General features: G+C 32.9%; 1 protein-coding gene across 2 annotated transcripts in view; it reads left to right on the top strand.

Moving 5' to 3' along the window:
- SP3 (Sp3 transcription factor) overlaps positions 1-14,724 on the top strand; it is a 96,211-nt gene extending 81,487 nt beyond the window's left edge. For both annotated transcript variants that reach the window (XM_045558944.1, XM_045558945.1), the window contains 3 exons: positions 2,451-2,643; positions 9,691-9,887; positions 12,987-14,724. In XM_045558944.1, the coding sequence (XP_045414900.1) occupies positions 2,451-2,643; positions 9,691-9,887; positions 12,987-13,303 (707 nt within the window). In that variant the 3' untranslated portion in view covers positions 13,304-14,724. The remainder of the gene's footprint in view (positions 1-2,450; positions 2,644-9,690; positions 9,888-12,986) is intronic.
- The last annotated feature ends 1,458 nt before the right edge of the window (positions 14,725-16,182 follow it).

A 16,182-nucleotide genomic window follows, 5' to 3' on the forward strand; every position in this document is an offset into this window, starting at 1 on the left:
CTAATATCTTCTTCATCCCCCTCAAATTGCATTTCATTTTTTTCCCCTTTCTTTTCTTTTTCTTTTTTCTTTCTCTCTCTTTCATCTCTTTCTTTTTTTTCTCTTTCTTTCTTTTCTTTTCTTTCTCTTTCTTTTCTTTTTTTTTTTTTGGAGGCAGAATCTCACTCTGTCACCTGGGCTATCACTGCAACGTCAAGCTCCTCACCATAGCTCACTGCTGCCTCAAGCTCCTGGGCTCAAGCAATCCTCCTGCCTCAGCTTCCTCAAGTAGCTGGGACTACAGGTGTATGCCAAACATGCCTGGCTAATTTTTCTATTTTTTTGTAGAGACAGGGTCTCAGTCTTGCTCAGGCTGGTCTCAAACTCCTGGCTGCAAGCAATCTTCCAGCCTCAGCCTTCCAAAGTGCTAGGATTGCAGGCATGAGCCACCACACCTGGCTATTCATTTTTGATATTAGTATTTTGTCCTATTTTTTTCCTACTGTCCTATCAGAAATAATTAAAAACTCAAAAAGTTGAAAATTAAACTGTAAAATGAGCAGCTTTAAAAAGTCCAGTAAGAGTCCTCATATTATAGACAGAATTTATGTAATTTTGTATATGTGATATCCATATGTTCTCTTTCATTCAATTTGTAAAAGCTATCTTGCACAATATTTGTGCATTATTTTTGACATAATGATACAGGTGGACACATGATTATAAAGGCACAGAGTTAAAGACTCATGTACCTGGAATGATTTTATACACATCTGATTCTTCACTGAGAGTTATGGAAACAACAGATTGAATCTCCTTCAGTTTCCCTTTAATTTCCAGCTATCAAATTTATTCTGCATCTGGGTCTAGCATAGTTTGTGGCACAGAGTGGATAACTATGAATATTTATTGGATGAATGAATTTCTCAACCAGACTTTTTTGAAAAAGTCTGTATTTGTTATTAATATTTTCTCACTTCTCATTCATTTTTTTAGTCAGTTTCTTTCTTGATTCATTGCCTTTGATGTTGTCCACTTCTTCCCTTTCTTGAAATGCATGTTTTCCTTTTCTTTTGTGGTAGCATGTTGTAGCTGCTCTCTTCTCCCCTTTCCTTAAAAGTTTTTGTTCCTCGTAGGCCATCTTCTCATCTCATGCTACTCATGGCCCTTGCATGATCTAACTTACTTCTTTGGATGGGCTTCTTACTGGTGTATTTACTGATAACTCTCAACTCTCTATCTGTAGCACACACACCACTCTCTGAGCACCAAACCTGTAGGTCCAGCCTTTTTACTTGTGTGTCTCACAAATGGTTCAAACTCAGTGACCTTCAACCTTGAACTCATTAACTGTTCTTTTCCACCTGGACCTTCTCCAGTATTTTCTGTTTCAATGAATGACACTGTCATCTACCCTGTTGTGCCATTTCCCCCCCTTGATTCTTGATGTGATTATTCTGGTAAAATAAACTCGTTTTAAGCTGTTTGAGGCAATTTTCTTGACTGTTGAGTGTACATTCTAGTTTTTGTTAGTATAAATTCAGGAGTTATTAGGCACATTTGATTTTTAAGGTTATTTTTGCCCCAAGTATTGGTGACTAATACAGATCTAAAATTAAGATTTTTTTGTTAACATACGTCAAACCAAGTTTTGCAGGAATTTATGTTTTACCAAAGATGGTTATATTCAGTGTTGTAAATCGTTCATTGTTCCTTTTAAAAAATTAGTTTTCTGAAATGAAAAAAACCTCAGTTGATCTGTTCTCTTAGTTTCACTTAGAAAATGACGTATTATTAATATATAAATAAATGTTTGGCTCTGCCAAAAAATGACATAACTTCCTGCCATATTCACTTTTTTTCACCACTGCATGCTTATTTTGTTTCCCAGTCTGGTTTATAATAAAAGTCCTTGAAAATAGAAACTGTCTCATACTTCTGTACCTCCTTCTACAGTAATGTTTTGGCTGTTTTAGAGATTTTAGTAATGATTGACTTTAGAGCTTAAGTTTATAACAATTTTAAGTGAATTCTACCTTCATTTGCATTCATATAGTACCTATAGATAGGCATAATAGATGCAAGTTGTGAAGTAGAGATTAAAAAGGCACTAGAGGTTGTTCCAGTCTGAACTGATCATTGGATTTATTGACTAACTGAACAACTATAATTAAAGTTTCAGATTGCAACTCAGCTTGCTCAAAGAGTAATACCTGCTTTTATTACCGAATCTTTTAAAAAGTAAGCTTTCATGTTGGCTTTATTCCCTTTTTGGCTTAATCTCTGATATTTAGAATAAAATAAGTTGTTTTGAAAGGAATAAGCCACAATGAAGAGCAATGATTAAGCTCTACAAACAGATGACGTTTGACTTCTACATAATATTCACTTTACCTTAGAGAGGTTCAGATCTCTTGCTATCTTTTTGGGCCAGTGGGCTGCTTCTCATCTGTATTTGTTTTTTTCTTTAGATATTAGGATCAAGGAAGAAGAACCTGATCCTGAAGAGTGGCAGCTCAGTGGTGATTCTACATTGAATACCAATGATCTAACACACTTAAGAGTACAGGTGGTAGATGAAGAAGGGGACCAACAACATCAAGAAGGAAAAAGGCTTCGGAGGGTAGCTTGCACCTGTCCCAACTGTAAAGAAGGTGGTGGGAGGTATGCACACATGAAACATATCCTTTTTTTTTTTTTTAAAGAATGCTAATATCATCACCCTAATTTTTGAAATATTGCATGCCATATCAATTTTGAGAAATTATTCATTACATGATCATTTTGGGTGTGTATCTGTATGAGTGTGGCAGAAGTTAGGGAACAAAATATTTGAAATTCAATTTTCAGATCTAAATGCCTTTTAAACTAAACTTATTTAGTTTACTTTTTTTTTCAAATAAGTGTAATAGATACCATTTAATAGGCCCACATCAGAAATTAGCCTGTTTGCAAACCAGTAATGAGATTTGCCTTAATTTGGATAAAAAGTTGATTCTTGGGTTGAGAATAGCAGTTATGTAAACATAAGTTAAGGAGTTCAAAAATAGTTGATAAGCACTTCCATTTTTCAACGAAAGTGAAAAGTAAACCTTAATAGATAGAATTTTTTACAAAGTGGGATTGTAGTAATTCACCTCAGTGTTTTTAAAAATAAACATTAAGACAATAATGATAGGATGATCAGTAATTATATTAAATGTGGATAAATTTAGCTTAATTAAGAGATTAAGGTTCAGATCATATTTTAAAAAAACAATATAGTCTGGTGTTGATTATAAGGAATACCTCAAATAATTGGCACAGAAATGTTGAAGATGAGGCATGGAAAAAGATTTATTAGGCAAATGTTAACAGAAAGAAAACTTGGATAGCAATGTTAGCATCAAGCAAGTTGGGAGGGATTAAAATGATGAGCCTCAAATGGACAGATAGGGGATATATTATATTTCTTTAATATGAAGTTTCCATCAAGAAGATTTAATAGTCATGGTACTTTTTTGTGCAGCTTTGAAATATATAGAGCAAAAATTGATAGAACTCTAAAGCCCTACCAAACAAGTCCTCAGTCGTGGTGAAAAGTCTTAACACACCTACCTACTCTTAGAAATGCACAGTTTAAGTAGACAGAGTATACTATTTAACACAGTGAACAGACTTGATCTAATAGAACCTGTCTGTCTTTGAATTGGTCTCATTAGCTAATTTGGACGTTGGCCAGCCCCTTTGCAATAATAATGGCTAGTAACTGCTAACATTGAGAGCTTGCTGTGCTCTGGACAGTTTTATACATGAAATGGAGGTTGAATGACTCTTAAGAGTACACACAACTGGGATTTGGACCTAGTTTCTTACGCCAGAGCCTTAACCATTAAACTGTGTTGACTCCCAAGTGGATCTGGATATGCATCTGATCCTTAGGTATTTGTATTTATTGTAATTATTCAATTGTTCAAAATGTTATTTATTTTTTGACATGTTTTAGTCAAATAAAGTAAGTGTGAAATTCTGGCTAGGCAATAACTTTTTTGAAACTTACTTTCATTTTAGAGGATCTTCTAAAATAAATTATTTATGTAAGTAAAATCTAATAAGAGGTCAAGGCCCTAGCCTATGCTTCACTTATTCTTTACTTTAAAATGAAAATTGTTTAATTTATTAAACTAACACATCCTCATAAAAATTCAGAAACATGGAAGAATGTTTCAAAACACTAAAATCTTACCCTACTTCAAGATAAACACAGTAACGTTTTTTGCGTATATCCTCCCAGACCTTACATGTATTTTAAAGTGGAATCATCATCATCTTAGTGTTTTACATGTCTAGTCTTGTTTTGAGAATTTTTGTGACCATATTTCCAAGTCTTTATAGTCTGTATCTTTTTTTTTTTTTTTTTTGGCTGTTTAGTTTTCTATTGTGTGAATGTATAATAATTTAACATATTTTGTTGGGACTTTATTATTGTCATAATCCTTATACATATGTCTGCACATTTGTCTGATTATTTTTTTAGTAGTATAAGTTGACAGAAGTGGAATGCTGGGTAAAAGGAATTGACTGCTAGAAAGGGTAGTGTCTCCTCTTCACCAGCAGAGTATGAGAGTATCTGGTTCCCTACACCCTTGCCAGCAGTGGATTTTATCATTTTTTTTACACTTACTAAAGTCTGGCAGATGAAAAATAATACCTCAATATTGTTTTAGTGTATTTTTTTGTTGCTTGGTGAGGTAGAACACTTGGTGTTATTTTTGCCATTTTAAAATTTCTTTTGTAAATTGTTTCTCTGTGTCTTATCAATCTGTTAATTTGTGTAACTGTCATGTATAAATATTTTTCCTAGTTTTACACTGACTTCAAATTTATGTCATTGGTTTGGAAAATACATTATTAATATATGAGTAAAGAAAGAGTTCCATCACCTGTAAATTGGAAACTTTTTTTAAGCACAAAAATTTTAAGTTAATCTGTCCTTTAGTAGATGCCTTGTTACCACTATGCTATTATGTTTTCCCTATCCCAAGGATTATAAAAATGTTCACTTAGACATTTTCTAGAACTTTTGTGACTTCATTTTTTAAAAGCTTACTTACTCTAAGCAATAAAAATTGAGATTCTTAAGAAACTACATTGTTTCTTAGACCTTGTTTGAACAAAATTCAACTAGATATGCATGATAGGTACACTTGTATAAATGACAATTATTGCATATAATTAGTGAAAGCATAATATATGTTGTAAATCCAAAATATTCCAAAGTGTTCTGTAAAAGTGAGTGAGGCAGTACTTAAAATTGTTTTTAGAATATTGGCCCTTTTTTTCTCGACTATTTCTTTAAAAAAAAAAAAAAGGATATAGGCAAGATGGCATTTTTAGAGAACTAATTTCATTTATCTTTAGAGAAGTAAATTTTATTTGCTTACCTTTTTGAGTAAGATATAAAATATGATTAAATACTTAAAATTGTATTAATTTGGGCAATATTTATTGAGCAATCAACCATCCTTCAGAGACTCTCTAATCTAGTGGAAGAGATAAACAATTACAACGAAGTAAAATGAATTCTAGAGGCATTATTGCTGTATAGGTTTTGTATGGATTATGCATAAATCCATATTTTTAAAATTATTGTGCAAAATCTATTTTCTTTTTTTGAATGAAAAAACCATTTAACAAAAGACCAATTTATATATTCCTTTGAATTATGTCCATAAAAAATTTAAATATACAAATCATATTCCCAAACCCAAAATAATCTTTTCAAAAAAATGAAATACAGACATAGACAAATTCAGGATCCAATTCATTTAAAAAATATTGAAAAAAAACCACAGTAAATTATTTTTTGTAATAAGAAACAAAACAACAAAATGACAGTTTTACACAATTATTAAAATTTCAAAAAGCTCAATGATGGAGCAGTGGTGCCACCATTTATTTAAATAAATAAGTACTGTTCACTAATGCTTTTACAATATGGCTATTTTAATTTCTTTAGATAATGGATTTAAAGGTCAAATCTTGAAACATCCAAAAAATAGAATTATAGTTATTCTTTAAACATTGTAATTTTGCCCGTGTGCCTAAAGTTGTGAATTTAGAAATATCCTCCAGAAAAGTCAGGTATTTGGTAAAGCAAGGCACAAAGGACGAAATTTTGATAAAGGTGCCTTTTGTTTGCTTCTTTGACTCTTTTAAATATCCTGGAGAGTCTAAAGATGACTTTCAATATAGCATAAATAACTTTATTATAAATTTTTTCCTATGTAAAGCATGTACCCATAGCAATTAAATATTATAACAATAAACATAGATAAAATGAGTGATGCTAAACCCTGTTTTAAAAAAAGTCAGTTGAATGTGCAATGACATTTTAAAAGTCCAATAATTTGATAAGTAAGAATAGTCAGTATTACAGTAAGTCAATATCCTTTCAGATTCTATCTCCTTTAGAATCTAGTTTAAATATCAGACCACCTTTTCTTCTATGAAATTCTGTGACATTCAATATAAATTTATGTAAACATTTAAGTTTTGCATCTCTAAACTACATATTCCACCATAAAAGTAACCTACAGCCTTTCTAAAATCACCTATTAAAGAACCGTTAACATTACTGTGTTTAAACATCCACCTGTTGCATTTCTTCCCAAATACTATATTTTTAATTTTTAATAGAACTATCACTCTTCTCCCATGAATTAGCACATTTTCATATTGAACACAAAGTAGTTGAGAGATAATAAACTTCAAAAAATATAGGAATTTAAATTATTAAGGATTCATCTTTATAAAATCTTTGTAAGTAAGGGCTTTGGAGATCATGAATCCGTACACCACACACCATCTGCATACAGATACAGATCTGCCTGTATAAGATACAGGTCTGCCTTCTTAAATATGCTTATTTCTTTATGAATTAAAAGTTAAACTACATAGCCCAATCTCTAATAAGTATTTCCAAACCCACTAGAGAAGCAAAATATAAATTATGCCAGTCAAATAAAAGTTTTCTTTGAAAATGTACCTTACACTATTTTGTCCATTTTCACAACTCTTGATTACTTTTTTATAATTTTTGTTAGGAATCTTGAAAATTCTGTTATTTTGAACACCGGAAAATGTTATTACTCTGATATGTCTGATATCCGATAATTTACTTATAATTTTTTAAAGTGTTAAAATAGGGGCAGACTAAACTTGAATTAACAATTGTGAATGCACACTCCATTAATATGTAAGTACCCAACCAACACTTAAATGTGAGCTGAACATTTTTAAATTATTGTGCAAAATCTATTTTCTTTGTTAGCATTTCAGTTTATGTACTGTTTCTCCCACTCTGAGCAAAAGAGACTGGACTTAAACTTTTTGTCATCTCTCTACCCACAGTTTAGCTTTATTTATAGTCACTTTACCTTGGCATTATTAAGTTATTGGGAACAAGTTTAGGTACTCAAGAATAGAAACTTAAAATTGTTAGTTTTTCTAGGTTACATAATAGGTATTAGTGGTATAATTATGCTAACCAAGAAGAAAATTTAAGACTAAAGCTTTTCTTACCTGAAGTTTGTTGAGAAATTCACTTTAGTTCTCTCCCTTCCTTCATATGACATGCTATAAAATCCATATTGAGCATATTTGTATTTTATCTTGAATCACATTTCCTTTTTAAATAGAAACTTGGACTTGAATGTTAAGTTTTTCGCTTACATTATATATTTGTGTGGGACCCTGCCCCCATGTTTCTCTTTCTTAGATGGCTATCCCATTTACAAACAAAGACTGTTTCTCCCGTTTCCTTATAATTCAATTGAAAGTATCTTTCCCTAGCATCTTGCTTTTTGAGAACCCAGATTTGTTGCTGTTAGTTTTTTAGTCTTGTGCTTTTTTAGTGCTCCTAAGCTAAATTTTGCTAAGTTTGTGAAATAGTACTTTTGAATACATAAAAGTGCATTTATTTATCTGAGTGGTAGGCCTAGAGGAGAGACAAGAAGTCACAGGTATATGAGTGAACTGAAGTGAGTTCTCTGTGAAATTGCTATGGTGAACACAATATGTAAAATTGGTTTGTACACCAGTAGCCACAAACATTGCTGTTTTTCTTAGGGCTATTTCAGAATAAAATAAGTTTAAAAAGCTAAATTAAATGGAAACAGTTTTGGCTTTGCTTAATAGGACTTTGGCATTGCAAGTGAGCCAGAAAAACCTGTTTCACTCAACTCAGCTCTTTGAAGAGAGTTGTATAAGTTGGGGGTGGAATGGAGCAGAAACTAGAATTGTGTTAGATTATGACATCCTTGCCCTTGAGACAACAGCATGACTCCTCCTTGTCTTTACTTATGCTATTCCTCTGCCTGGAATGCCTTCCCTCCTTTCTATCTAAATCCTACCCACCTCCTCCACGAAGCCTTCTCTAACTACTGGAGCCCACATTGATTGATGTCTCCCTGTTCAGAACACCTATGGCATCTAACAGCCAGCACTGCACCGTTTAGCACTGTTTGTCCTATGGCAATTTCACATGCTACTGAGTGTGAGTACATTAAAATATAAATGTGGGGAAATATGCATTTTTCCAGTAAAATTTGAAAAACAATAGGTGTATTGTATACTGGAGGATTTTCAGGCTATAGAAGGTTTACAGGCTACCACCTAGATAGATAGACTGAGATTGGGGGAGGAGGGAAGTTGGGGAGGGGGGTAAATATACTTTTTTTTTTAATCTTGGAGAAACATTGTAAAGTTTATATAATATTTTGATAATTGTTGTGTCCAAAGTGTCATGTTTTTAAAAAAACTATAATTAGTAACTAGCCTTTTTTTTTAAGCTTGAAAAATAACATTTTATGTAATGTTTAATATTATTTGGATGGCAGTTCTGGAATCAAAAATTTTTCTTCTTAGGCTAAGATACCTCTGTTCACCCATCTAACCACATATTTTCCTAACTCTCTTCTTGGTATCAAATACTAAAATGTAATGAATGTCAAATTTTGCAATGTGGAGAAAACTGTATTTTAATATATCTTGTGTATGATTTTGGGTGTCTTTTGCATGGTTAATATGAAGGGAATTTTAACTGTAAAGATAATTTTGATTTGTATTTATTTCAACTAATGCTGATGGAGTTAAGATCATAGTTTTAGCTAGATTTTTCAAAAAAGCTTTCTCCAAGTTGTATATTCAGGGCATGGCCATATAAATATGAATAAATATGCCTAAATCATGTTAATTTAAAGTCCACTTAGCTGCCTATCTACCTTTTAATTGTACCTGTGATCAGTTTTACATTCATTCTTTGGTTTAAATAGTTTTAATTATCTGAAATCAATACTTTTGAATAAAGACCATTTAGTTTCCCATACAGTTAACTTAATTGGATTGGACTTATGCATGTAATTTGTGAATGGTTCTGGCAGAATAATAAATAGCTTTATTATACATTTTTTATGTATGAAATATCTTTTAATTACATATTTATTGAATGTATTTACATTTGGACAGCAATCACATTAATTCTGGAGTAAAATTAATATGTAAAACATATACACTTGGTATATAAATTTTCATTTAAATTGATTTTAAATGGTTTTGGTTTCTGATTGACCTCGTGGTGATATCTTTTATTTGAAACTCAACATGGAGTATGTAAGTGCTAATATCCATTTGAGTATTTTCATGTAAGTATATATTCTGTGTGTTTTTTAGAGGTACCAATCTTGGGAAAAAGAAGCAACACATTTGTCATATACCAGGATGTGGTAAAGTCTATGGGAAGACTTCACATCTGAGAGCTCATCTGCGTTGGCATTCTGGAGAGCGCCCTTTTATTTGTAACTGGATGTACTGTGGTAAAAGATTTACTCGAAGTGATGAATTACAGAGGCACAGAAGAACACATACAGGTTACTACTATTTACTTTTAACAGACAAAATTGAATTACAGGGCTACATAACTACCTTGAAATTTTTTTAGCATACCTTACTGAACTGAATTTTTAAAATACAGTGAATTGCATCAGATTTTTACCTTTAGTAACACCAGTTTAAAAACACTAATTCGAAAGAACAAGCCATATGGGTTATCTTGTAAAGTAAAGTTTTATTTTATGCTGACTTTGGTTAGCTTTTGTTGACATTGAAAGTCTTAAGCCACATTTATGCTATTATTTATGCTGTTAACATTTTTAATTAGTTGTCTGCTTGTACTCTTTTTTTTCCCTTCTCTCTCTTTTTTTTTTTTTTTTTGAGACAGAGTCTCACTCTGTTGCCCAGGCTAGAGTGCTGTGGTGTCCGCCTAGCTCATAGCAACCTCAAACTCCTGGGCTTAAGTGATCCTCCTGCCTCAGTCTCCCAAGTAGCTGGGACTACAGGCAAGCACCACCATGCCCGGCTAATTTTTTTCCATGTATATGTTTAGTTGGCCAGATAATTTCTTTCTGTTTTTAGTAGAGATGGGGTCTCGCTCTTGCTTAGGCTGGTCTCGAACTTCTGACCTCGAGTGATCCTCCTGCCTTGGCCTCCCAGAGTGCTAGGATTACAGGCGTGAGCCACCACGCCCGGCCTGCTTGTACTCTTGATCCATCTTTTTCTTCTTCCTCCTTGACACTGTAACAAAGAATAATCCCCTTTCTTCTGATAAATTTGGGCATTTCACTTTTTCTGTTTAGTACCTGTGAGGTAAGCGAAAGACTTCGCATTGAGGGACAACCAAGGCATTGTTGATGTCAAGACTCTCTTTCATTATATTGGTTTTATGTAGGGTTGTGTGGTTGTTATATGAAATGGACCTAGGACTGATGCAAACTGAAGCCTAACTTAATGTAACTTAGAGATAGTTTTCTCCTGTTACCATGTAAACAATCAAAAGTGTTCATTAATCTAGTCTCAGTATTGGAGAATGGAAAAATATGTATCTATAATCCCTAGAGAGCTTAAAAGAAGTATGATGAATTGGAGCATGGATTTTGAAGTCATCTGGCTTCCAATCCAAGTTCTCTATTAGATTAAGCCAAATACCCTATCTTCTGATGCTGCTTCACTCCTACTTTGGCTTTAAATATTGTATGAAATAACCTGTGAAGTATGTAGTAGTACACAGATGCTCTACTTGTTTTAGTTCCTGTCTCTTTCATTGCATAGCTAGACAGATGAGATTAACTTGCGTGAAAGTGCAACAGTTAAGTAGATAATGAAGTAAAAGATTTTGTGTAACAATCTGTACTGTTGAATATGAATTATCTGCTAAGGAAGCAGCGATAATTAATGCTTGGGTTAGTAAGGCATAGGATAGTAGAGCTCAAGGTGACCCTATAACGGAATTTTCCTCAGTGGAATTTGATCAGCAGGTTGTAAAAAGGAATAATACAAAAGGGAAAAAAGGTCTATGATCAGATAAGTATGAGAAACACTGGGTTAAGGAGGACACAAGTACCTTTAAGGCTGCCTCTTAGGACCTTTAAATTGAATGCTAGATGAACATCATGCATCTATAAGTGGGAGATGTAATGTGTATATCAGCATTTCCCAACCTTGTGTGATCATTGTGCCATTTGCCATGGAACATCTCTCAGGACTGATGTTCCTGGTAAAGAGTGAGGACGAGATTTTACATAACACATTTCTGTTAAGTAGGCTCAAGGCACTTTATAGAGGTCCCTGTAAATTAGGCAGTAGAGCATCTAAACTGTTATCTGCAAGTTACCCTTGTATTCCCACTTCGTATTGATGGTAAAGTTTTGTACTGCAATAAAATTTGGTATTTAAGGAAGATGTGATTGATTTGTGTTAGAATGGCATTGATTTGTGTTAGAATGAGAAGGTGAGACGAGGGTGTCATTGCAGTATGGTTCAGGCATGATGTCTGATAAGGACCAACCTAGAGTGGAGGTGCTAGAACAAGAGATAGGGCAAAACATTTTTGAAGAAAAACTTAAGAAAATATGAACTAGATTTATTGATTGATTTCTCTCTGAATTCCTTTTAGGTTGACCTTTTGTCTTCTAGTAATCCTCTTGCATAGTAGGTCTTCAGTGTGATAGAAGACTGTTGTTTTTGTATTCAAAAGTATTTTACTCATGCAGGGAAATAAAATTTAGGCATCAGGGTCTTAACAATTTTAACATCTTGATATATTAGGCTGGCTCTTCATTGTTCCAGCTGAAATCCAGTCAGCTAGCTCTTTTTATTATTCTTGGGATTACTCAATCTTTTTTTTTTGAGACAGAGTCTCGCTCTGTTGCCCGGGCTAGAGTGAGTGCCATGGCATCAGCCTAGCTCACAGCAACCTCAAACTCCTGGGCTTAAGCGATCCTACTGCCTCGGCCTCCCCAGTAGCTGGGACTACAGGCATGCAGCACCATGCCTGGCTGATTTTTTTCTATATATATATTTTAGTTGGCCAGATAATTTCTTTCTATTTTTAGTAGAGACGGGGTCTCGCGCTTGCTAAGGCTGGTCTTGAACTCCTGACCTCGAGCAATCCACCCGCCTCGGCCTCCCAGAGTGCTAGGATTACAGGCGTGAGCCACCGCGCCCGGCCTTGAGATTACTCAATCTTGATGAGTCTTAAGTTTGTGTCTTTCCTTTAAGTACTCTGTTACTATTTGAATTCATATTTAAGAGTTGAAGGTTTAGTATCATGGGCATGACATGTTAGTAGTATAGTTTGAAAGAATGTACTTTTATTTAGACTTTAAAGAAGTGTGTTACATGTTATAGATGATCATTTTTTAGCTGGTATCTTAATATGGGTGTTTCAGAACAAACTCTTAGCATAGTTGAAGATTGCTTTTCATCAGAAAGTAAAGATGATGTTTATTTTGAGCAGAAATATTCTATAAGAAAAATCTTGCAGAGACAGCTCATAAAACTAATACTATTTTAATAGACCCCTACTACCCATCCCCAACTGTCAGTGTTAGCATACTTTCTGTTTTGGAGAATATAATTGGTTTATTAAAGTTGAATTTTAAACAGTAAGTAACTTAATTTTTTCTTAACAGGTGAGAAGAAATTTGTTTGTCCAGAATGTTCAAAACGCTTTATGAGAAGTGACCACCTTGCCAAACATATTAAAACACATCAGAATAAAAAAGGTATTCACTCTAGCAGTACAGTGCTGGCATCTGTGGAAGCTGCGCGAGATGATACTTTGATTACTGCAGGAGGAACAACACTTATCCTTGCAAATATTCAACAAGGTTCTGTTTCAGGGATAGGAACTGTTAATACTTCCGCCACCAGCAATCAAGATATCCTTACCAACACTGAAATACCTTTACAGCTTGTCACAGTTTCTGGAAATGAGACAATGGAGTAAATATTACACAAATACTTATTCATTGTGGTTATTTTTATACAGTAGTGAGAAGAATATTGTTCCTAAGTTCTTAGATATCTTTTTATTGATGTGCAAAAATTTTTGGATTGACAGTAACTTGGTTATACATGACACTGAAATGCCTTACTTTGTATGATATTCCATAGTATATTAAAAAATGGTAAAATTGCATGGGTTTTGTAGGTACTTTTGGAATCTAGAAGAAATGAAATTTTACCAAGTTATATAAAGAGAAAATTGAATTTAACAATGCGAATGGTAGTCTAACCAAATGCATCAATCCTGTGTGGTTTAGTGTATAAATGAGAACATGTTGGTATTTATCTATTGTAAGATAAAAAAGTTGGTGGGTGAAAGAAATCATGTTATGATAAAAAAATTTTGTAATTTTCTTGATGACTGGAATTTTTATTATGCATAACTGACAAATCAAGTTTCCAAGCAAATGTTACATAGTGTAGGCTTTACTTAGCTTATCAATTTGTCATTTTGAAGCTAATTATTTTAATTAGGTTAACTATGTACAATATTTTAAGCATTACTCTTGTAAGATTTTGAAAACTACATTTTAACATGGAACTCTAGGGATAGTCACCTTTTAAATCCTGTTGAAAAGCCATGTTTAAGATTTAATTTGCCAAAATAATGTCTTGTTAATATTCTTTCAATAACGAAGTTGGGCAATATAACCAATGTTTAAAAAAGTTTAAAATGTATAGGTTGAGGCATTTGGGTGGTAAGAAAATGTTATAGTGAGTGAATTATCCCTTTTCTTGAATATTGGAGGACCAAAAAAAATGAGGTGTATTGCGTCTTAGCAGTGATTTTTATCCAATCTTGTTTCCAAAAACCATGTCTGCCAGGGCCTTAAAAGCCATCATGTAAATTTACCAATAAAGTATAACATATGCAAACATAACAAAATCACTTCCATAGTGACGATACTCCAACCATATGAATATTAGTCATAGAAAACTAGAGGTTTTATGATATTTTTTTAAGTCTTTTTTTTTTTTTGTCTAGGTAGTCAGTCTGCACTTAAATATCAATCATTTTCCTTTTTTGCTTCTTACCTTAAAATTTATATGTATCCAGTACATTTAATTGAGAAACGTATGTTTTTTATTACGCTGTATTTTCTTTTTATTTTTTAATTATTGTTTATATTTTCAATTTAAAGAAATGTACAAAATAAAGTTACATTGCTGGTCTTGTAAGAGCTATACAACTTTCCTAAATGTATACCTATAACTGCAGCAATTCACCTATTTCAAAAATTTGGAATTCTGTTCATTTATTATTCTTAAGACCACCTCAAATTTAAAGGCTACCTTATTGTACGTTTAAAGTGTATTATAACAGTGTGGTAGTTAATAAAACACTATTTTTTTTTCTTTTGAGTTTGTTGTATTCCTATGCATTTAAAATACTGCAATGGTATCGGGTAAGAATCTGTGTTTTATTTTTCAACTTAGCATTTTATTTTTAGAATCTTGATTTCGGACACTGAAATGTAAACAGGTATATTTATTTTAAAAGAGATGTATAGAGGCACTGGCAGTTTACTAATTTTTTACCTAAGAATGAGCTTATAATTTTAATAATAAATATATTAAATATAATTTTTGAAAAAATCTTAGTGCACATTGATTCATATCAATTTTATCAATGGCATTTTGCAAACCTTTGTTTCTGTTTCACCTTTGAAAGCAATGCAGAGTATTTTGATTTATCAAAGAAAGACCTGAATTTACATAAAGATTGTTGAAAATGATAACATAAGACAAATTTCAGTAACCATGACAGGAGTTATTCAAAAAAGTCATGTTTTGAGTTTGTGTGTCTAATCATCATAAAGGTGGGGTAGAAGGAAAGGAAAAAGCAGCATATTAATAATATGATTATATTAGCTATTTCAAGATAAAAATCAAATTCGTTTCCACATGCATACAGTGGGGGTAAAGATTTCCATTGTCTATTTTCCAGGCTCAATCTGACATTGTCAGTACTATCTTTGAGTGCACTGGGTCACAAGCATAAACATGGACATTTTTCTAAATGTGAAACTTAAGCTTGTGAGATATGAAGTATTACTTGGAATTACAGAAATGAATCAATGGAATTTACAATTATTTTGAAGTTACAAGGATTAGAATTTGCATCTTAACTCCATTAGGTAATTTTTAGAATTTTTCATTCTGTAAGATTGTGTGAAGAGGATTAGGTGAGAAGATAGATCACTAAAATGCCCATTAAGTCAGGAGATTAAACTGTTTTAGAATGATAATGGAGATGTTTTTAAGTAATACTGAATTTTTTTTTTTTTTTTTTGAGACAGAGTCTCACTCTGTTGCCGGGGCTAGAGTGAGTGCCGTGGCGTCAGCCTAGCTCACAACAACCTCAAACTCCTGGGCTCAGGCAATCCTTCTGCCTCATCCTTCCAAGTAGTTGGGACTACAGGCATGCACCACCATGCCCGGCTGATTTATTCTGTATATATATATTTTAGTTGTCCAGCTAATTTCTATTTTTTTAGTAGAGATGGGGTTTCTCTCTCTTGCTCATCTGATCTTGAACTCCTGAGCTCAAACAATCCACCCCGCCTCAGCCTCCCAGAGTGCTAGGATTACAGGCGTGAGCCACTGCACCCGGCCAGTAATACTGAATTTTTACAGTAAGTTTTTAGAGCACTTTTGATACATGAGCTTTCAAGCATATTTTATCAGTTCTTAGAGAATGAGTGCAGTGAAGAAAGTAGTCTTGAAAATTATTTAAGTAAGTTTTTAGCTTTTTTGAGTGCCCACTAGGAATATATTAGTGAACTTTAGATCTTTTATCTAACAAAGTATTTAACCTTA

Source organism: Lemur catta, chromosome 8 (genome assembly GCF_020740605.2).
Source record: "Lemur catta isolate mLemCat1 chromosome 8, mLemCat1.pri, whole genome shotgun sequence".
Classification (NCBI taxonomy): Eukaryota; Metazoa; Chordata; class Mammalia; order Primates; family Lemuridae; genus Lemur; species Lemur catta.